The following is a 19,889-nucleotide window of genomic DNA, read 5'->3' on the forward strand; positions in this document are numbered from 1 at the left end:
AGTCTCTTTCAACGACCTCGAACGATGGAAAAATTCTGCTCCCTCTAATGGACTAGAATAACCTCGACTTGGGATCATTTTCTCGGTAATCGGCGGTGGAGTTGCCGCAGGGTTAGAATGGGCTTTACCTCGGATGCGAAAGTCGCGGGCATCAATAAGCCCACCGCCTAGTTAACCTATGCAAATTTAGGGACTCAACTATCGTATCGCTTTGCTGACTGCTTCATCTAGTGGGTTGTACGAGGTGCAGCTATCAGCTCAGAGATCGCGTAGCCTTAGCGAATGTTGATGGGAGGGCTTATTCCGCAGTGAGAAGTGGCTAATCAGCATGGCTTTACGGAACGGTCGTAGAAGTCTCGCGTACCGTAACAATTTCGGTCGTGATTGGAATCATTGGCCATGATTGGAGTGGAGAATGTACGCACATATTCGTACACAAAATCTTCAGAGTGAAGTAATGCTACCGGTGAGCTATTGAACCATGAAATCCCTTACAGCTGAGAAAGCCGGCAGAATTGGGAAAGTTTTGAAATTCTAAGACGGGCTTGACCAGTCAGGCTTTAATCGGAAGGTCTTCCATTGTTCGGAGCGCAGGGAGAAGATAGTCGAAAGCTATAATCTCCTGTGTTTTGTACTTTTTTTCTATCAAAATCGGGAGAGCTTGAGACGTGCTACAAATTGTTTAACGATGTGGAAAGTAAATGAGATTGCAATTCTGCAGAATATTGAGTAATCAAACTTGCGAAATTGGTGAGATGGGCATGGGTGCTGGTTAATGCAATTGTTGTGCTGTTCAATGAATTTCGAGAGAATAATAAAGCCGTGAGAATATTGGTGGCCGAGACGAAATAATTCTAGGTTCGCAGCACAACTGCTGCAACTCGTGGCCCACATTACTTACTGAAGACGTAAAAGCACGCGCATAACGAAGAACAATTGTTTATTTCACCCAGTGTTTTGTGGAGCGAGAAGTACGTGGTCATTGACGTTAATACCTCGCCAGTTTTATTGTTCGCTTAATCTTGCAGTATAATGAGTTGGGCACTTGGGGCGAGTGATGAATGATGCTCTGATGCTCGTAAGGGATTTTGTTCGGACTGGATGATGATTAGTGATATTAAAAGGAGTAAGCAGAAATTAGGGTCGCGGAAGTAAAGCTATTAACGGAATACTACATTTTATACCGGAATATTTCGCCTCATCTTACATGTTTTACTCATTATGCTTCAATATCTATTGCGGAGTATTGAAAATCTCGATTCAAGGGAGCTGTCCTGCGTCTGAGCGTGAGCCTAAACTGTCAGGGTTCTCACGGCAAAGCAAAATTGACGGAGCCTAAGCTGTCTTCAAAACGCTACCATCAGCAGGCAAAGAGGTTAGAATCTGTCAGACGACGTAATCGATTGAGGGGTAGACTAACCTTGGATACCTTGTCTTCCCGAAGCAAAGTTCAAACTCCGAAAATCAATGAAAGATGAGAAATATCAGAGGATATGATGTATATTTATTCCAATATCTGAAAAATGTTTGGGAAGCTAGGGACGGTTTTGAGAATTCATAATTGTCTCACGTTGTCTAGTGTTCCAAGGTAAAAACGATAAATCAGTTGACAGGCCGATAAAAACATTTAAGATTAGGCGAAGAAAAATTATAAAATATTTTCATTGTACAAATCTTCAGTTTCAAATATGATATTACGCGACCCTGACCTCAATTTCGTGCTTCGTGAGAAAAACGCATAACCTTGTTATACAAAGAATCGTGTGCAACAAGGAGGCAACGATCTTTTCGCCTCGCGAAATTATTTACTAATATGACTTGTGTTGCAAACTTTCGCTCGGACCGAAAAGATCGATTTGGCCTCTTGGTTCCACAATATACTATTTTTGGGGCACAAATTGAACTACATATTGGAAAATGGCTATGAATGTCTTGAGGTTCAAGAAATTTCGAGAAACTTCACACGCCAATGAGAACAGGCGAGGTTCTACCCTCTATAAATTGCGGGGTTGTCGGAACGTAGGTAAAAGCGAGTGCCTTCGAAGTCTAAGGTATCGTTAACGATCTGGCCTAAAATAATATAATTCTGGAAAACCTTCTGTGAGGTTCGTCTCATAAACAACAGCCTACCCGAGAATCATGTGCCGAAGCCGAAGGGTTTTGATTAACGTACCAAGACAATTGGCCCTTGTCGAACAAAAACAAGCAGAGGGGAGTCTGTCCGTGAAACGTGACAGTGGCTGAATAAAGGAGGGTCGATCCTCTGTCACCGAGCAAATAGAAGGGTGTCCTTCCCACCCGACCATAAAACAATACTGCCGTGTTATTGCCTCGTTAGAAATGCCTGTTTGAGGCCTGCACAAACGTCGTGGGATCACGTCAAATTAAATTTTCATATAATTCTCCGCCACTCAATGTCTCTTGGATAAGGAATAAGGAATCCAAAATCTGTCATGAAAAACAAGAAAAACACGCGCAATCACCCAACAAGACAACTCGCACTGCACTCACCTCCAAGTCGTAGCTCAGCTATTCCCTGCGCCATTTCGTGTTCATTGCGAACAAAGCATTGATACATTCCGCGGTCTTCCCTCGCCACAGATGTAACCGATATCCTTTCCCTGGAGAGGGCCTTTACCCTGGTGCCGGTGCGTAGAGGCTGACCATCCTTCAGCCAGTAGAGAGCCGTTTGGGGAAAACCGTTGGCGCTACACGTCTGGAACAGGTGGTTACGTGTCAAAGACAGTTTTTTTGCCATCGCGGAGCTTGGTCTTAATTTGTTAACCGCTGGGCGATCTTCCATAATTTCGCCTCTCAGCGTCCGCGGATTCTGGATTAATCTCGCACCTTGGCTACAAAGGTGACACAACTAAAAGAACAGTTATTTTCAGTACGAGCAAGGGAAGGAAAATCAAACCTTCAAAAGTTTAAAAGGGGGTAATTCATTGATCTTTGAAGGAAACTATTCATATCAATAAGTTCATTCACATCAAAATCGGTGCGTTGTAATAGCGACACTTCTGCTCTCTGGTGGAGAGTTTCACAACTATACAAGTGTCGCTAATTCGTATGGTTATAGATTCGAATCTCGGCAACCGAAACGTAGCATTAACTGATATACGCCAATTTTTAAGTTGTTTCACCTTTGGCACCAAGGTATTATGCGATCTCGTGCATCGCGTTGGATGTTGCATGGTACACGGCGGGATCGAACTGATCTGAATTTCTAGTCGGCCAACTTTTGCATCCCCATAATTGAAAACGACTCTGCGACCCGTGACTGCAGCCTGAGTTACAGTAGCGTGAAAAATTCCTACCGTAGGTACTCAGTCAGCCCCAATTGTCGTATCGCAGACATCAGCGAGTTAATCTACTATTTGCGAGCCACTTCGTAGCCTCGTGGCTCCGCGTATTTAGTCGACCCTCAAACGCGTAGTTCGGTGAACTCGGCGGGACAACTTTTAATTACTCCGGCTAATTATCTCCAACTCTCGCGATCAACTTACCTTCTCTTCTACCCCTCTTTTTACTCGTCTCTATCGCAGTCATAATTTTACTTTTTCGACTGCCATTGACAACCATTTCGTTTTTTTCTGCTCTCCTGTACCGGGCATGGTTCTGGTCTATAATTGAGGATATTCTACCACAGAAAATTCTGAGAGAAGACAATTCTGACTCGTTCCAAATTCACTTACCAAATAGGCCGGTTTTCCTAAGTCAACGATTTGGATTGCCGGTTGAACGTGGACTCCCAGAGGCGCCGAGACGGTCAGTCGAACCTCAAGGGTTTCACTCCCTTGATTGTTGCTCGCAATGCAAAGATAGGAACCAGCATCGGCTTCTTGGACGGCCTGGATGACCAACGAACCATCGCGCACTGTTAACCGACCCGAGGAATCCTCCACAGGCTCTTCTCTTTGATTTCGTCTGTAGTACCACCTAAGAGTAAATCCACCGTCAAGATCGATCACCGGGAAATTGGTTGGTCGTTGGAGTGGCAATAGAGATGGACGCCCACCGTGGCAGTCGGATGAAATAAACCATTAATCTTGAAATTTTCGAACCGTGGTATATGAGTGTGGAAAATTTGACGATTTATTCGGCCCATCCTGTTCACTACACCCCCAGCTATGTCTGTTACCGCACGCAAGAATGTTTCGGCGTTTATTTCTTTTGAAAGTCAAACAAAACGGTTATGCAAACTTCCAAGCTGTGTTACTCGCCAATTACTCACATCACTGATTCTTTACTTCGATAGAAAATTCCCTGAACGAGACAGTCAGTGAGGCTTTACTGAAAATATCAAATATTCTCACTGATATATGATCGGTTATAAAACCGCTTTGAAACAGTGAAACGAAATTGAAAAATAATTTAACGCTTGGTTGACGGGATTGAGGGGTTTTGCGGAAAAAGTTTTAAAAAAAAATTCCTCTGGGCGAGGAGCAGGAGCAGATAAGTAATTCTAACTTTTTGACTCTCCAGCAAGAGCTAAGCACCAAAGATTTGAGCCTGTCGATGATTCTTTGAAAATAAATTGACTGAACACGTAAATGATTAGATACTGGATTATGACAAGTCGCTAAAAATGAGGATAACTGAATGGAGAAACAGCGCCGTGGTTTTAGACAGTCGACCCATGTCTGGTAAACTTCCGTACCATTATTAACGGACATGACAAAGAGATGTTGGTAGACGGAATCCGTGAGCGCGGATGTTCAGCCACGTGGCTTACCCACAGAAGTGAAATATTTGATGCCCTGTCACTAGCAGAATTCGTAATCAGCGTGATTTGCTTCTGTGCCAATCTGTCTCCGTCGAGTCAAGCCCACGCTCTCAGGGAGGCGCGGTGGGCCACATCACTTCGAGCACATCCGCGGAAATCTGCCAGTTCGCAACACTCGCCAGGCTTGGCTGATCCCGCGCCTGACCGGATCCGAAGAGCGATAATTCGACATTTTATTGTATTGTTGCAATCTATTGTTATTACTAGGGACCCGATGAATATGTATTAAAAATTATAAAATACAGCATTAGTTAGACCTGTCATAAACTAAAAACTAACAAGAAGGACAGATGCGTCTACCTTCTCTGGACAAGCTTATTTGTCGATACAAAAGAAACTGTTTTACCGACATAGTTCATCGGTGAGTTGTTTCGGATCTGGCGAGTGGATTTTCGGGGGAAAGAAGCCATCATTTCGCCATTGAGGAATTTCGCAGCGAGTCCTTGCAACATGATAATATAAAATCGGTGAAATAAGACCGTGCGTCAAAAAAAGTTACCCACGTCAGCCTTTTGGACCCAGAAAACGGCTTACGTTACTTAACGACCGCGGCTTAACCTACCGAATGATTCCCTCCAATTCTTATGCATATAATTTTTCTCGTTCGCGTAATCGAGCTGCAAACCGACGTCCCAACCGCGTTATAATCCTGTCAACTCCAGATCGTTTAATTTGGAGATCTGGTTGTTTATTTTCCAGTTAAAACGAGGCGACCCGTTATCGCGGGAAGCAATAGATTAGCGGTAATGTCGTTACCAGTCGTTGCTGCGAGCGGGGTGTCGGATACTCGAAAAGAAGGCGAAGAAGAAGGAGAAAGAAAAAGAAAAAATCGTTTGCATTGAAATTCCATCCACCTCTGATCCCTGTTAAATTGATAACTTCACGAGGAATCTACATCAGCTGCAGCCGTTGGATTTAATCGATTAGTGTTTTAAGCCTCCGCGGTGGCGAAGTGGCGATAGTCGAGATCCGACATCACGTACGAAGAGGAGGTCTGGCCCTTCCTCATGGACCCTCGAAGGTCTTAGAGGGAGGTTCAATGTTTAAAATTAGCATTAATATGGAAAATACAAGAGTGCGCATTCCCGGTCGGGTTATATACAGTGATATTGTTGGCAGCTATCCCGAGCTGCTTCAGCCACCTGAAAATATAGTTCCTTCTTTTCTCCTCTCTCGTTGCGTTTTTTTCCTTCTCTCGAGGGAGAATATCGACATTCGCTAGGGTAACGACGATCACAGAAGGTGAGAGCTGCTCAAGGCACAGATGATAAAACCCACCGAGCAGCATTTTGTGTTTAAAAGGTATCGCGTTTCCATAATGAGATGACTGAACGTCTTGCGTGCTTTCTCCTCAACGAGTTTTTCTTTTCCCAAGAAAAACGTGGAACAGGGTTTTCGATTCAGGTGATTTTGCCTGAAAGTTAACCGACTCGTAACACTAGAAGGAAAAATAAATTTTTGGCGAGTGGGCTTATTATTCTTGAGCTAGAATTTAGAAATTTCATCTTGAACTGTGTAGAAGGTAGAAACTCGGAATTTTAATGAGCCATGCTATTATGTTTTCATGTTTCAGGCTACCAGGCTAGTGCGAAAGTATTTGTATGTACATCCGAGAATGGGGAAGTCGCAATTAACACTAATTGCTTAAGAACTTGAATGCTACGTTAGTGGGCTCCGAGTAGGCCTCGTTTTGATTACGATATCGAGTTACTTGGTATCGTAGGAAGTAAAAACGTTACCAATTCAAGGTAATTCACGTAACAAGGATATCAAATTAGTTTATCGATTTCCACCAGCCATGGCAGATGCTACACGGTATTCAACGTCCGAATTGACGTTTGAAGCGATCTGATCTTTTTTACTCCAGGGATCGGAAATTTAGCGAGATATTCAACATGTATATATGCCTGATTAGTATTTCTTAGAAGTAAACGAAAAGATGGCGGAGGTAAAAGGGAATGTAATAATAATCTCGGTATACTGCTGAAAAGCAAAGAGAGCTAACAATAAGCTGTACCTTTGCAAGAAACAATATTTGAGTTAATTCTCTCTAACAACGCTCGTTAACGACTCTGAGCGACCCGCTTCACCCTCAACCTAACGAGCATACGAAACACGCTACGAATTTTTTACTTTTCCGTACTAGTTAGCTGATTTCGAATTAAGCTCATACACGAGAAGAAGCCGTGATTAAATGACGGAGTTCTACCCGAACTTGGATGCTGTGTCTTCGAGTGAGAAAATAACAGAATCACGACTGATTTTAGTTGCTGAAAACAAAAGTAAACACCTCTTTGTGCTAGTATTGAATTGTCGTCTTTACGTCTTCCGATGTCAGGTTTTATTCTACAATTGCTTAATCAAAACCGAACGCGTATTGAGAGTAGGAAATGACCCAACCTTGCTTCGGTATTCTGGATAAAATATAGCGCCACTTGCATCGACAAACGAATAGAAATTTTTACATTACAATAATTCACCAGGCAAACTTCGATAGATTCAGACGATTTAAGTTATTCGCATAATATCCATACTGTTAGAGAATTTCTCTATCTTCACGAGCCAGCAGAAGAAATAAGAAATATTCGTTTGCCTGTAAAAACGTGCATTAAATAAAGATGAAAAAATACTACCACACAAAAAACGTTGATTGTTCAAGAAAAAAAATGTATTAACCGGTTGACTGGTACGAGTTTGCCAATTTTCCTGCCAAAAATTCATACTCGGGGTTTTGTTTTGGTCCCTGGTTTTATTTCAGAACTTATTTTTTGAATTTGCCATTCCCTGAGGGTGGAAATAGGGGTGAGTCGGGGTAAATTTCCAGTTTCGTTATGAATTTTGCTGTTATACCAATTCGAAATTTGGTGCGCCTGTAGGGATTTTCGGGGGTCTCCGATTCCGTTGCAAAAGTTATTTTTCAAATCTGCCATTTCCTGAGCGTGAAAAGTGATCCCTAGCAAATCCAGAGACTAGCCGTAAATTGACTTTATTTCTTATTTTATATTGGCATCCGGCTGGTATTAGTGAGAAGGCTGGTTAGTTGGCTAGTTTTAGTTTTATTTATAGATTTAGCTATCCTGTAGTTTTATTTAGACTATAGCTAAGTTCTTACTATTTATTATGCTCATGATTTTTTTCTTCTATTCTCCAATTTTGGATTCGTAGTTAGCGACCTAAAAAATCACCGAGTGATGAACTTCAGATTAACAGCCTAGTTTGGAAAAAATCACACGTATACTCGTCGCCATTTTGGATCCTACATTTTCCAATTCCTCAATTCTGATGATGAATTCATCATCAGCGACCCCAAAAACCCCCGAGTAACAAGTTTCAAAAGACTTATTCGACTTCTTGACGTTTTGGTACAAGCGTGCCGAGGCCTAGTCTTGATTACCGATATTTGTAGCCGCCATTTTGAATCCCTGATATTGAATTTTTCAAATCCGCTTTCAAATTCGGATGCAGCAACCCCCGAACGGTAGTGTAAAAATTTCCGTCCAAATCCATATCAGAGAAATATCAGACTTATTCAAAAATGTACATGTACAATTCATTACCAATCAACCGGTTAACAAGTAGTGAAAAAAAATCTACCGCTGTAGTTTTCAACAAAAAACGAATCCAAGAAAGTATAGCATATCATTGTGTCAAGGAAACATTCCAACGATTCATTGTCACAGTGTGGTAACGGAGAATGGCGCATATCGACTGCAGGCGTATACGCGGTAGGTGAAGTCGAACCAGGCAAACCAAATTATGGTTCCAGATGCCGGAGCTGGCAGAATGGTGGAATGCATCTAGATGCCGGGTAGCAGACTGGCCAACGGCCAAGCGCAGCAAAGGCGACTGAATGCGTTTAATTGATTGCGATAATTGAAGCGTCCAGGGGAATTTCGCGTTTTGCGGTCAGCACAGCCGGGATCAGCTTCGTCACGTTAACAACGTACACTAGCCAATTTCACAATTACAAGGCGGCTTCCGGCTCTCGAGCTCCGTCAAGCTTTGCGCATAGCCAATTTCTATAATGCAACCACCGTAGGCGTACAGCGTATACATACAAATCACGCAGCCTCCAGCGACGAGATGAAAAACTCGTATAGCCGCAGGTATTGTTTACAATTTTTTATCATCGTTACCTGTTTTCCGGACGTGGATTTGCGTAGGCCACGCAGGGAATGACGACGGTATCTTCGAGGCGGGCGGAAAAGTAGAGGAGCTTTTCGTTGAGTATCGGTGGCATCGATCCTCGGATTTCTGTCGGCGTAAAAACAGCTCATTAACCCTTTAATTCGTGCTTTTTATTTATTAAACTACATTTTTGGTAACAACTACCGAGTTTTGTCGTTCCACATCGTCCCTGAAATATTTCCAAGAATAAAAGAAAAAAAAGATATAAAATTTAATTATTTATTTATTGCAAAAATATCACATGTAAACAAATGGTCAAAAGTCGAATTTTTCTCCACGAAAAAAAGCATTTTTACACAAACTTGATGCACACCAAAATATTTTATAGTTAGTTGCTTCAAATAGTTGCTTTTGTTTGGCCACCATGTTGAATCGGCCATTTTGAATTTTCGAATTTCAAGTTCAAATTCAGAATCAGCATGCCGAAAAGTCCATGATGCAAAATTTCAAGCGACTCGCATGTAAGAAAAGTGTATGCATGAAAGGGTTAAACGAAGCATTTTGAGAGAACATTCCTGAAATTGACAAGTGTAATTAATGACCGAAGAATCGGGATGGAGGGCTGATACTGCAGATGATGGAGTTCCAGAATGTATGGACGTACCAGGGCTTCCCACACGCTGGAAGTTCGATTACCTAACTGAAATGAATATTGATAGGTTATTACCGAACGAGGCGTTATCGAGTGATTCCGCGATAATGATTACAGCTATTTGCGCTGGCTTGTACACAAGTGTAATTTCTAAAGTGCATATTAGTACAATACCGTCCGTATAATTTTTCTCTCTCGATGCTTCTTCGCTGAGGTTTAATTTGCACTACGACAGAAGGGCAATCTTTCATCCTTACCCGTCTAGTGCACCGACGTCCCGAATGGGAGTGAAAAGGAGCCGGACTAGTTATCGGTAATTTCTGCTTCGCTCGTAATCCCCGGACTCGTCCAGAGTCTAAACTCTACTGCCGAGGCTGGAGAGTGGAGCAGCAAATAAACCGAGATATACGAGTCTGTGAGAGAGCCGTTAAGCATTCCGAGTTCTTGGAGAAGAAGTTAGCTGACCCAGCACCTTGACGTTACCCGACCCGCAGTAAGAAACTCTAAGAGTATCTCTGTCGCGAGCTTCTTCGTCAACTTCTTCAATACACGCCAAATTTTTCTTTCGCCGTTCAAATTGCACATCGAGCAGTCATATCGGTATAGAATAACAACAACAACAACAACAACAATAATAATAATATTTGTTCGAGGGTCCGTCATAATTAGATTCGTAAAAAATTGTCATTCTTTTTTTAATTCTTTCAAATCAGTTTCGTACTTGACATATTTACATATCATCATCTGCCATGTAGTTTGTCTTTTCATCTTGTTTCATAACGAATGTTTATTGCGGATGGATCGTATCAGGATTTCTCATGACATTGTGAAAAGATATTCTGGCGAGTTATTAAGTAGCGAAAGCATGTGTACAGGTCTCCGCGAAAGCTTCGGTTCTAATGGAAAGTTATGGCGGTGGATAATGGGTACCGGCTATACACGTAGGTATAGTTACGGAGTATTGCAAGAATATTTTTCCTACCGAAGGGCGAGCATCGGAATGAATACCGAGCGATTTTTCACCCTCGTAAAACACAAGTACAACGGAACACGCGAGGCCGCGATATCCACAGGCGTTAATAATCATCCGTAACTCTTACGCCCGTTGTCTGATCCGATATGTTCTTTCATCACGAATACCAACCATCGTCGAGATTGCCGTGCTTGCACGAAGGGTCGAAGGAAAGAAAAGGGATGCCGCAATAATGAACCGCCGAACATTGGGTAAACAGAATCCTTTTCTCTCGCTGACTGTAACGGTAATCCTGAATCACGACATGACTGAAGTTAGTCACGTTAACGTAACGAAACAGGATGGAATAAGTCGTTGTACAATTTTATAGGTCTTTCAAGGAGTTGGCTATTCGAAATATTAACATGTCTTTTGCGTTACGATTTACTTGCCGGATTTCAAACCATCCTAATTCTAAGGGTGCGAACTAACTATTTTTCTAAACACGCATCGTTAAAGTGACATCGTTAACCTCAAACTCACGAGACTAAATAAAAAGTGTAAGGAATGAACAAGCGGAGGCGATCGGTGCCGGAATAATAAGATTCCCTCACGGCGGCGTTACTCTTCTCCGATTTTGAGAAGAACTTGAAAGAGAGCTCTCGAGATGCCGGCACTTCAGTCACCCGGCTAATTATCCTTCCCTGCATTCCAGTAGTACGGGCTCGGGTGTGTTCAGGCAACTCAGGGACATTCCTCCAACCACCACGCACTGCAGCCCCGTCGTTGTGTGCCGTGAAATTCTCAGTCCCAGACTGCTATACCGTCCTTTCTCATATTATTAGCGTCATCGTTATTTCCGGAAAGGTTTCAGACGTTGCAGAGAAAGAAGAGGAGCTCACAACGTACTTTGAAAGGCCTCGTCCTTTTATCGTCCCTATCCAATTGCCGTATAAGCTGGTGCTAGACGCTTTCGAACGATATCTATGAGGAATTTAAAAGGCAGATTCCGGCTCCAAGATTGTCTCTGCTTTTCACCACATTTTACTTTTTTGCATAAGCTGGGTTGAAATCAACTGCTGTTATTCTTCGATAAAACATCCGTCTAATGTCTGTCTCGATTCTTAGTGGACTTGATTTATATGTGAGAAACCTGGAGGAAAAAAATTCGATCATTGATCACTGTTTTTCCCCCATTATGTAAGGTCCGTGGCATAGGATCATTTCGAATCTCTACAGTTGCCTATATCTCTCAACACGGACGTAACTAAATCCCTTTTTAGGATTGTTGTTCGTTTTATCGATTATTTTGATTTGTGGCGCATTTTTGCTCGTTTCAAAATACGCGTAAATTCGTGTTTTCAAACACGCTTTATGGTGAAGCTGTAGCCTTGAGATCCACAGGCAAAAGCCAAGCGACATTTCATGCACTTGGAAGGGTTGATAATAATTGATTCCTAAGCCGGGACGCTTGTTCGCAGCGATATCTTTGATTAAAACAACACACAACACCGCTGACCCGTGAACAAGTGTACGGAAAGCCGCGGTGGACCTGAACACGAGAGGCTTTCAGTGTTTATAATTACCCGCCGACGGGTAATTGGAATCATGGTCCGAAACGCACTGGAATATTGGTAAAAAAAACTTTCCGATACATCGCGAACAATACGGTTCATACCAGTGCTTGTATTATGATTCGGCAAAATGTATTCCATCCGAATAGATCCACACAGCAGCTGAAATATAAATGTGATATGGGTTTGTACGTGGCGGGTGAGAATCTGACATGGTGTTTCAAAATGTCTGTGGGACCCTACTTGAAATTCGAATGGATTTTTCGATGGGCGTAATTAGGATTTAGATTTGGTATCCCTGTTCAAAGTGGTTCATCCTAATCTTGCGATTGTGCGTACCTACAGTATTCATTTGGAATTTTTAATTATTGTGTCACAGTCTGTTACTGCGGATATATCACGATCCAGGTTTTAGTGAAGATTAATTTTACTGATCGGCTAACTCATGGGACAACGCTGTTGGGAGTAGCGAAAAAAAAATGAAATAAAAAATAGCACACAAAGCGCAGTTATATCACATAAATTTTTTAAAAGAATCATGAACTTGAATGCAAAAAAAATACGATCCGCTTTAGCAAGATTGGAAACTTTCAAACATGGCGTAGACGTTAGCAGTAGAACCGTCAAATCTGGTTCTATCCTTGAAAGATTGAAACGAAAGATCAAGTTCAGAATGACTTTTGTGTGGTGGAGTTAAGAATGTCGATCGAAGTTCACACAACGTATCATGTCTCGGGAACAACGACTTCCAAGGAACTTTTAATCGGAGTTTGTGGAGTGAGAACGGAAGTGAGTTACAGCAAAATTTGATTTCTGATATGCCACGTGCAGCGGTCGAAACAACTCTCACTCGAAGGAATCTCCGCATGTGTTTCGCACGACTTTTAGGTTAGATCTCACGCCGATGGTTGGCTGAGGAAGCGAGACGAGGCACTGAACTTGATCTAACAATACAAGGAGCTCTATACTGCTCCAGGGCGAAGGAATGGGCCGCAGTTTGTGTACTTGCGTCTGTGGTTGCGAGGGATATATTGGTTTCACAAGGATGCCACCTGCAACGGCAGCTTGTACTTTGAGTTATGAAAGACCCGCCTCCGATAGTCCTTCTGTCCGCCTAGCTAAAGCCCGGTGGCTCCAAGCTTTCACCAAATAGATAGAAATCAAATAAAGTACATTTCCGCGGATCCAGCAGCGGGCCATTCGACTCAACACTGATTGTCAACAGCGGAGACGAGAACCCAAAGAATTTTTCCTCCACTTACACTATTTCGATGAGCAAAACTGCAGCTTTCACGATTAGTGCTGAAGCGTTTATTCAACGGTTTGATCGACGCGCAATGTTCAGAAATGAACGATCAGTCGGATTCAGGTCACCCGATGGGGTTAGGTTACCTATATCAAGACTGTCGAGCCAGATAACTATCGACGAGGAAACCTATAATTAGCTGAGGCCAAAGGGAACCCAGGTGCACAAATTTCCGTAGATACGTACGTCTTATTAAATGGTTGAGATGAATAACTGAGCGGGGAATAAAACATGGAGATATCGCGAATGATTTCACGGTATTTTCAATCGTGAAGTAATTTTGCAGAAGACCAACGCAGCCCTATCGAGCTGCCATCCTCGTTTTCCGTTTCGTATACCAGTTATATAATTCCGTGAAGAAGAGCGGAATTTTTTATTTAATTAACAGCCTCGAGAGAACTTTTCGTCATGCGTGGTAACATGTAACAGGATTATTCCGTTCTCAGGGTATGCTCATTTAGTTAAGTATTATAATTCATTTCATGGACTGCATAATACACCGACTCTGTCCGCGATGTTGTTAAACTCTGTGATCACATTAATGAATGTATAATTTTTAACTACTGCGAGGCATATTATTTGGTGAACAGTATGATTATTCGGTGGAATTTGAGCTTTGAATTATAGGTACTCGCCTGTTAGCTGAACCCGACCGACGTTGCTACTGACAACTGGCTCCTGGGTTAGTCGATGGTGAGTTCTGCATCTGTAGGTCATCTGAGCGTCACTTCTCGATACATTAATTATCATCAATTCACCAGTGGGCAGCATATGGTATTTACCATCTGCAAAACAAACAACGGGAACTCGATAATGGTTTGATGCCGTGTTTGACGTGTCTATTCAAATTAAACAATTTCATTGTGGGGGATTTTGCTCGAATTGAGTTCAACTTTTACATTCGCATTTTACGCAAATGTTACACATCAAACTCTATTCACTGTTGTCTACCTATCATTTTCAGTACAAATGATTCAACAATGTGGTCCTTTTTTCTGATAGTTGATAGTAAAAAATGGGATTCATCAACTTACCGCTTATCGTTGACGGATAAATGTTGAAAGACGGCTCCTGTAGCCAGGAAGTAACGGTGACGTGCTCGCGTACGAAACTCGGAACGCTGCATCGCATGAGGACGTTGTTGCCCAAAAAACCGCCAGGACTTTGAACCTCAGCGTCATAGCGTTGATTAACCACTACAACAAACACCAAGAAAAAACGGTACAGGCTTGAAAGACCGAGAGAGAGAAAGAGAGAAAGAGAGAAAGATGAAAAAGAAATATCTGGCCTCTTGAACGGGGCCAAGAAGGGACCCCACCGGTGCCGTTCTAAAAACCACTAGACCTTAGCGCGGCGTAAAAACGCGCTGAGTTTTCTGCCTTCGAATCGTACTCAGGAAACGAGGTAGGTGTGGAGGCAGAAGCAGACTCACCAACCACTCATCAACCCTCTAAACCTGCCTCCCTACTCGGAAGCATGCGAAACGTCCGTTACTAGAAAACCCAGCCAAGCACAAAGCCAACCGGCATTTTACTTTCTGCGCTCTAAGCTTCGCCTTTCACGTTACGTCGAGCTTATAAGCCATGAATATTGCGAAATAGTCACGTGCCGACGTTGAACATGACTGATTTAAAGAATCTCACAATCTGCTCGGTCAAAAAAAAAAAAGACGTAGGCCCGAGCCATTCGACATACACTGTAAAAACATAACTGTTAGTCGATGTGATGTAATATCAGTTCCGGCTATCGGAAATATCAGACATTGAGAGTACCAAGAGAAAATGAGTATTGGACCACACACTTCCTACATTGTCATTTTCGTTTTGTCCGATTCCTATCACAGATGGTACACGTTTACATTTCCACAAGCGAATACAGATCCCACTCATAAATCGGGGCAAAATAGGAAATGAAAGACCGGGTGAATGACGGATTAGAGCTGAATGGATCATGATCAACAGTCTTCATTTAATGTTTTAACCGTAAGATATAGAAGCGCGGTGACGTTTGTTTCTCGGTGAACGGTTAGAGTCAGGAGAAGATATAGCATGATTGATGGATGGAGCATAATTATGACCACGGAAGTCTGAATGCGCTTCTGACGTGCTCTGAGGCTAGTGAATTAATCACCCAACACACACCCTCTCTTACTTCAAGCTAAACCATTTTTCTTGAATTTTATCTTCTCCCCCAAAGTCTGACCTCTTTCGCCATTTTCCAGAAGAAATTTGCTTCTCGCACTATTCCATCCGCAAACGATAATTTCGTGAAGGAGGACAAGAATTAGGTATACTTGAATTAAAGATTCTGTCATGGCATTCGGTCGAGACTCCGAATCGGTTTTATTGTTAGGGTAACACTCACCCGCTCTGATGGTGACATCTCGACTGACGACCGCACCGACACTGTTGACCGCTGTGCACTTGTAAATAGCCCAGTGAACGTCCTGTCTGAAAGCTTCTGCCTCGAAGGGTGGAAAATGAATGGTGCCATTCTCAAGCACGTGCCTGATCCCGGGAATGCTGACTACTCTCCCGCTGTCTGCTGCCAGCCAGTCTACCGTCGGTGCAGGATTGCCCCTCGCGGTGCATTCGACCTTGCCTCCGCTGACGTTCGTAAATTCCACCCTCGATAATGGCTCTGTTGTGAAACTGGGACCCTGAGTTTCGTAGGAAGCTCTACTCCCTGAAACAAGCCACAAAAACATCTACGAGTTAATTCGATCAAACAGTGGTGGAGGATTATTTCCGTCCCCATCATGATTTTTTTTATCGACATTTCTCACACAAGGAAGGTATCTGAGACCGATCTCTCCGATTTGAATTTCTTTTGTAATATGTTATGGTAGACTAAAAACTAAGTGACACGTATTTTTTTTTATCTGCCATTAACCACTTTGACGGGGTGAAACCACCTTCCAAAGTAAAGCATGTCAATGAGCAATTTGGCAGTTTCACCTACAAGAACATAACATTTTTCAACCAATCTAACTGGAAAGGTTTTCTCATCACCGAGAAGTGAAAAATATAATTTTTTCAATTCAAATTTAAAAAAAAGTACCAAATCCTCCCTCGAAATGCCTCACTTTTGAGGATGATTTCACCCCCTTAAAGTGTTCAATGGCAGATAAAACTAGATACGTGCTGCTTAGTTTTTCGTCTACTATAACATATGTCAAGAGAAATCAAATCGGAGAGATCGACCTGGGACACCTTCCTTATGAGTTTTGCATTCGGTATTTCATGCATGTCAGGTGCACAGAATCTTAAGAGCTTTAACGATGACTACAGTCATAATAATTCTGAACTGTCTAAACTATTCTCCAAATCTTTGAACGCTAGAGGCCACCGAGGAGATTTAGTCTGGAATGAGGAATTCCAGAGACAAGGTGAAACCTAAATATCAATCGATGTATTCAGAAAAACATGTATCTGTGAGCACAAGTGTGGTCAAGTTATTAAAATTATCAATCACAAAGGTTTTCAGAAATTGTTGAACGGGTACACGTTGGTTTTTATGCTTATGCAGCATGAAGAGAGTTCCTCAGCAGTTGATGAAACACATCTTCATCATAGTTGAGATGACGTGAAGATTGGGATGTGGAGCTAGGGTGTATTCGAGTGGATTCCACACGTGGCCGGCTGTACGCTAGTCTCCGGGGTACTCTAGCTCCACCCTTCGGTGCACTCGAGGGTCTCAAAGAGGGAATCCTCAAGCGATAGCCTGGCTATTGTGTGGATATTCTGATGAGGTAGTACCTTTTCAAATACTTTTTAACAAGCAATTACAAGCATTTCTTCCCTCTCGTACTTAATTGATGCGCAGCTGCTTTTTTTCTATGGTTTTTTTGTTAAACAGTTTTTGCTCAGAAGTAATCATTTCGTTGAAGCGTTTTGTAGCCTGAAGAATAAGCGATTTTCTACGTCTTAGGATCACCCTAAGCGAAGCCAATTCGCGGAGATTGAACGTGCAGCAATGCGCAATGCACCGGGGAGAGTATTCTTCAATTAAGCTCCGTCGAGTGCATCTCGCTGTATGGAAAAACCGCGTTCTTCCGCTATCACGGCTCATCTCTCCTCGAGGCTTAAAATACTTTTTTTAGTCTGCAGTGGGCAGACGCGTCTGTGCAGTTGTGTCTCACAGACACGGGGCTCGCCGTTGTTGGTCCAACAATGCAAACCAACTTTCCCATTTCAATGTATTGTTTCCATTGTTCCTTCAGCTCATTCCGATCATCCTCCTGTCGTCTCGTTCCACCGCTATCCTTGGCTGGCTCGTCGCCGTTTCAAAACTAACGCGAGGGGAGTGTTTCATCAATAATTAAAACCCCCATAGCACGGCCCCCTGGCAGCTTCGGTAACCATTTTTAATTATACCCAAACCACTTGCACAAGGTTGTTACGCATTGCAGTGGAAGTGGCAGTTTCTAAGGACTGTGCCAACTTCTCAACAATATGATATAAATTTCAAGCCACTCTGCGAATTCACGCTGCAAAATAATTTTCCATTCAATGCTAAACGATTTCAGGATCAATACAAGGGGACGATCAATGGATACCGATTCTGAAACGCCTTGTTGTCGTGTCAATACGCCTTTCATCTGTGCTCAGCAAGCAATACCACCAATTACGATCTCCTACGCCTTTGCCTCTAGTGGTATAAGGTACTCCGATCATACCGAAGCGAATTGATCATGTTTCCATTGTCCCGATTAGAACGTCTCTGGAGTTAGCTGGCATTGTCTCCTTGGTTCAAAGAGAAGATAATCCTATTTGAAAACTGGTCTAGTACATGTTTGCATACAACTAATCTTTCGCGGGGAATGGGAGGATTTTTCATGCAGGCAGTTGAAAGCTGGCAATTAGAAAAAGAAACGCGGGTGGGAGTAGAGTAATTCTTGATAAGCATCGGGAAAAAGTCTGTTAGCTGTCCACGAGAAGGGCAAAGCCCCATAATGCTTTGATTTGACTTTTGTAAACAGTGAACGGTAATGCCAGTTCAATTTTGCGGTGGAGGGTTTGCTGCAGCTTCCGAGCACACGTTGGCACACAAAGACCGAAATGCAAATATACTGTGTACTTAGGAAGCTGGGAGAGTCGAGAACCTCATACATAGAGATTGTGTGTTGTAGGTCCGGCCCCCTGCGCCACGCCACCACCCCTCCAGACTCTGCCTTCCCCATCTCTCGGACGTTTCCAGCATCCACATCGCGGAGCGTGGAGCTGCTGGTCCATGTCTCTCCCTTAATCTGCCTCACCCCATTCTCCTCGCTTTGCACAGTATTTGGTAAATTATAAGACTTCTTTTAATCCACGGTACACGAGGCTTATTGTCGAGTAACTGATTAGCGGTGACGTGGTGAAAATTTTTATTCAACGAGGAACAATCATCGCGTCGAGCTCTTTTCTTCCTGATTAAGGTTGTACTTGGGGTATTCGTTGGTTTTGTGATTAATCTACCGCCCGGGAACGCCAAAAATCTGCTGAAATTTTCGAACCGTGTAAATTGTATTTACTCGCAATTTGTTTTGACTAAGGAGTGTATATGATTTTATGTTTCAACAAAAGGTCAGCATTACACCAAGTAAAAGTTCTCGCGGTGCCGGTTTGCGATACAATGATCACACAGGAATGTATATCTATCTGCATGACTATTTACCGACCTACCCACCTACCTACCCCATTTAGCGAGGGAAGCTATCCATACACTTTTTACTGCAAGAGCAGTAACAATAGTAACTCTCATTAACTACTCTCATCCAGTCTTGGTACTTCCAGCAAACTCACCATGGTTGAGAGTTGTTTAAAAATGCTTTCATGCAATTTGGAGGATGCTTGCACGGAAAGTTGGCTTTAAAGTGGAAAATGAACAAGCCGAAGAAGCAGCACAAATTTTGTTCCATGGAATTTCATTGCCAACACAATTGGTTCCGTTATTGAATTGACTATTCATAATTGAGTATATTAAAAACATACAAAAACTGAGAATTTCAATTCTACGCTTTCAGCGCTGAAATGTTTTCTTACTGTGCCATAACCCGGGCTGGCATGGCGGTAAGTTTAACGACGTAAAATAAGATAAACAATCTGGGCTAGAATGAAAATTTATATTTGAATAAAAGTTGAATAAAAGTTGAATAAAGAATTTTAAAAGTCTGCAACCAACGTTTTTGTTCACCCAGATATCATTTCGCCGCTGGATACAGGCCGCGTTTATTCAGTTCATGCAAATGAAAAAAAGAAAAGACGTCGGAGATGCTGCGTCACGAATGATGACGCCTTGCCTGGCATGACAACGACATCTCTGATTTCAAAAAAAATATGAGTCTTAAAGAACCTTCACCGTTTCCTTCTCTACATCTTTCTCAGGCGACCAAAGACAAGGCAATACCTAATCGTCACAAGCCGATGCTAATCCTCTCAACACGAGTGTTTTTCTCGTGTCAAAGAGCTCTCGATTGGTCTTATCGAGAGAAAACAGGTTCCGCGTAA

At 42.6% G+C, this 19,889-nt stretch overlaps 1 protein-coding gene across 1 annotated transcript in view; it reads right to left on the reverse strand.

Annotated features, from left to right (window-relative positions):
* The window catches only part of LOC124411126 (Down syndrome cell adhesion molecule-like protein Dscam2), a 49,885-nt gene that overhangs the window by 16,136 nt on the left and 13,860 nt on the right, over positions 1 to 19,889 (reverse strand). The window contains exons 2-7 of the mRNA XM_046890041.1: positions 15,763 to 16,083; positions 14,433 to 14,594; positions 14,034 to 14,183; positions 8,923 to 9,040; positions 3,696 to 3,939; positions 2,512 to 2,716 (exon numbers count right to left, since the gene is read on the reverse strand). Coding sequence (XP_046745997.1) covers positions 2,512 to 2,716; positions 3,696 to 3,939; positions 8,923 to 9,040; positions 14,034 to 14,183; positions 14,433 to 14,594; positions 15,763 to 16,083 — 1,200 coding nt within the window. The remainder of the gene's footprint in view (positions 1 to 2,511; positions 2,717 to 3,695; positions 3,940 to 8,922; positions 9,041 to 14,033; positions 14,184 to 14,432; positions 14,595 to 15,762; positions 16,084 to 19,889) is intronic.

This window comes from Diprion similis, chromosome 10, assembly GCF_021155765.1.
Source record: "Diprion similis isolate iyDipSimi1 chromosome 10, iyDipSimi1.1, whole genome shotgun sequence".
Lineage (NCBI taxonomy): Eukaryota > Metazoa > Arthropoda > Insecta > Hymenoptera > Diprionidae > Diprion > Diprion similis.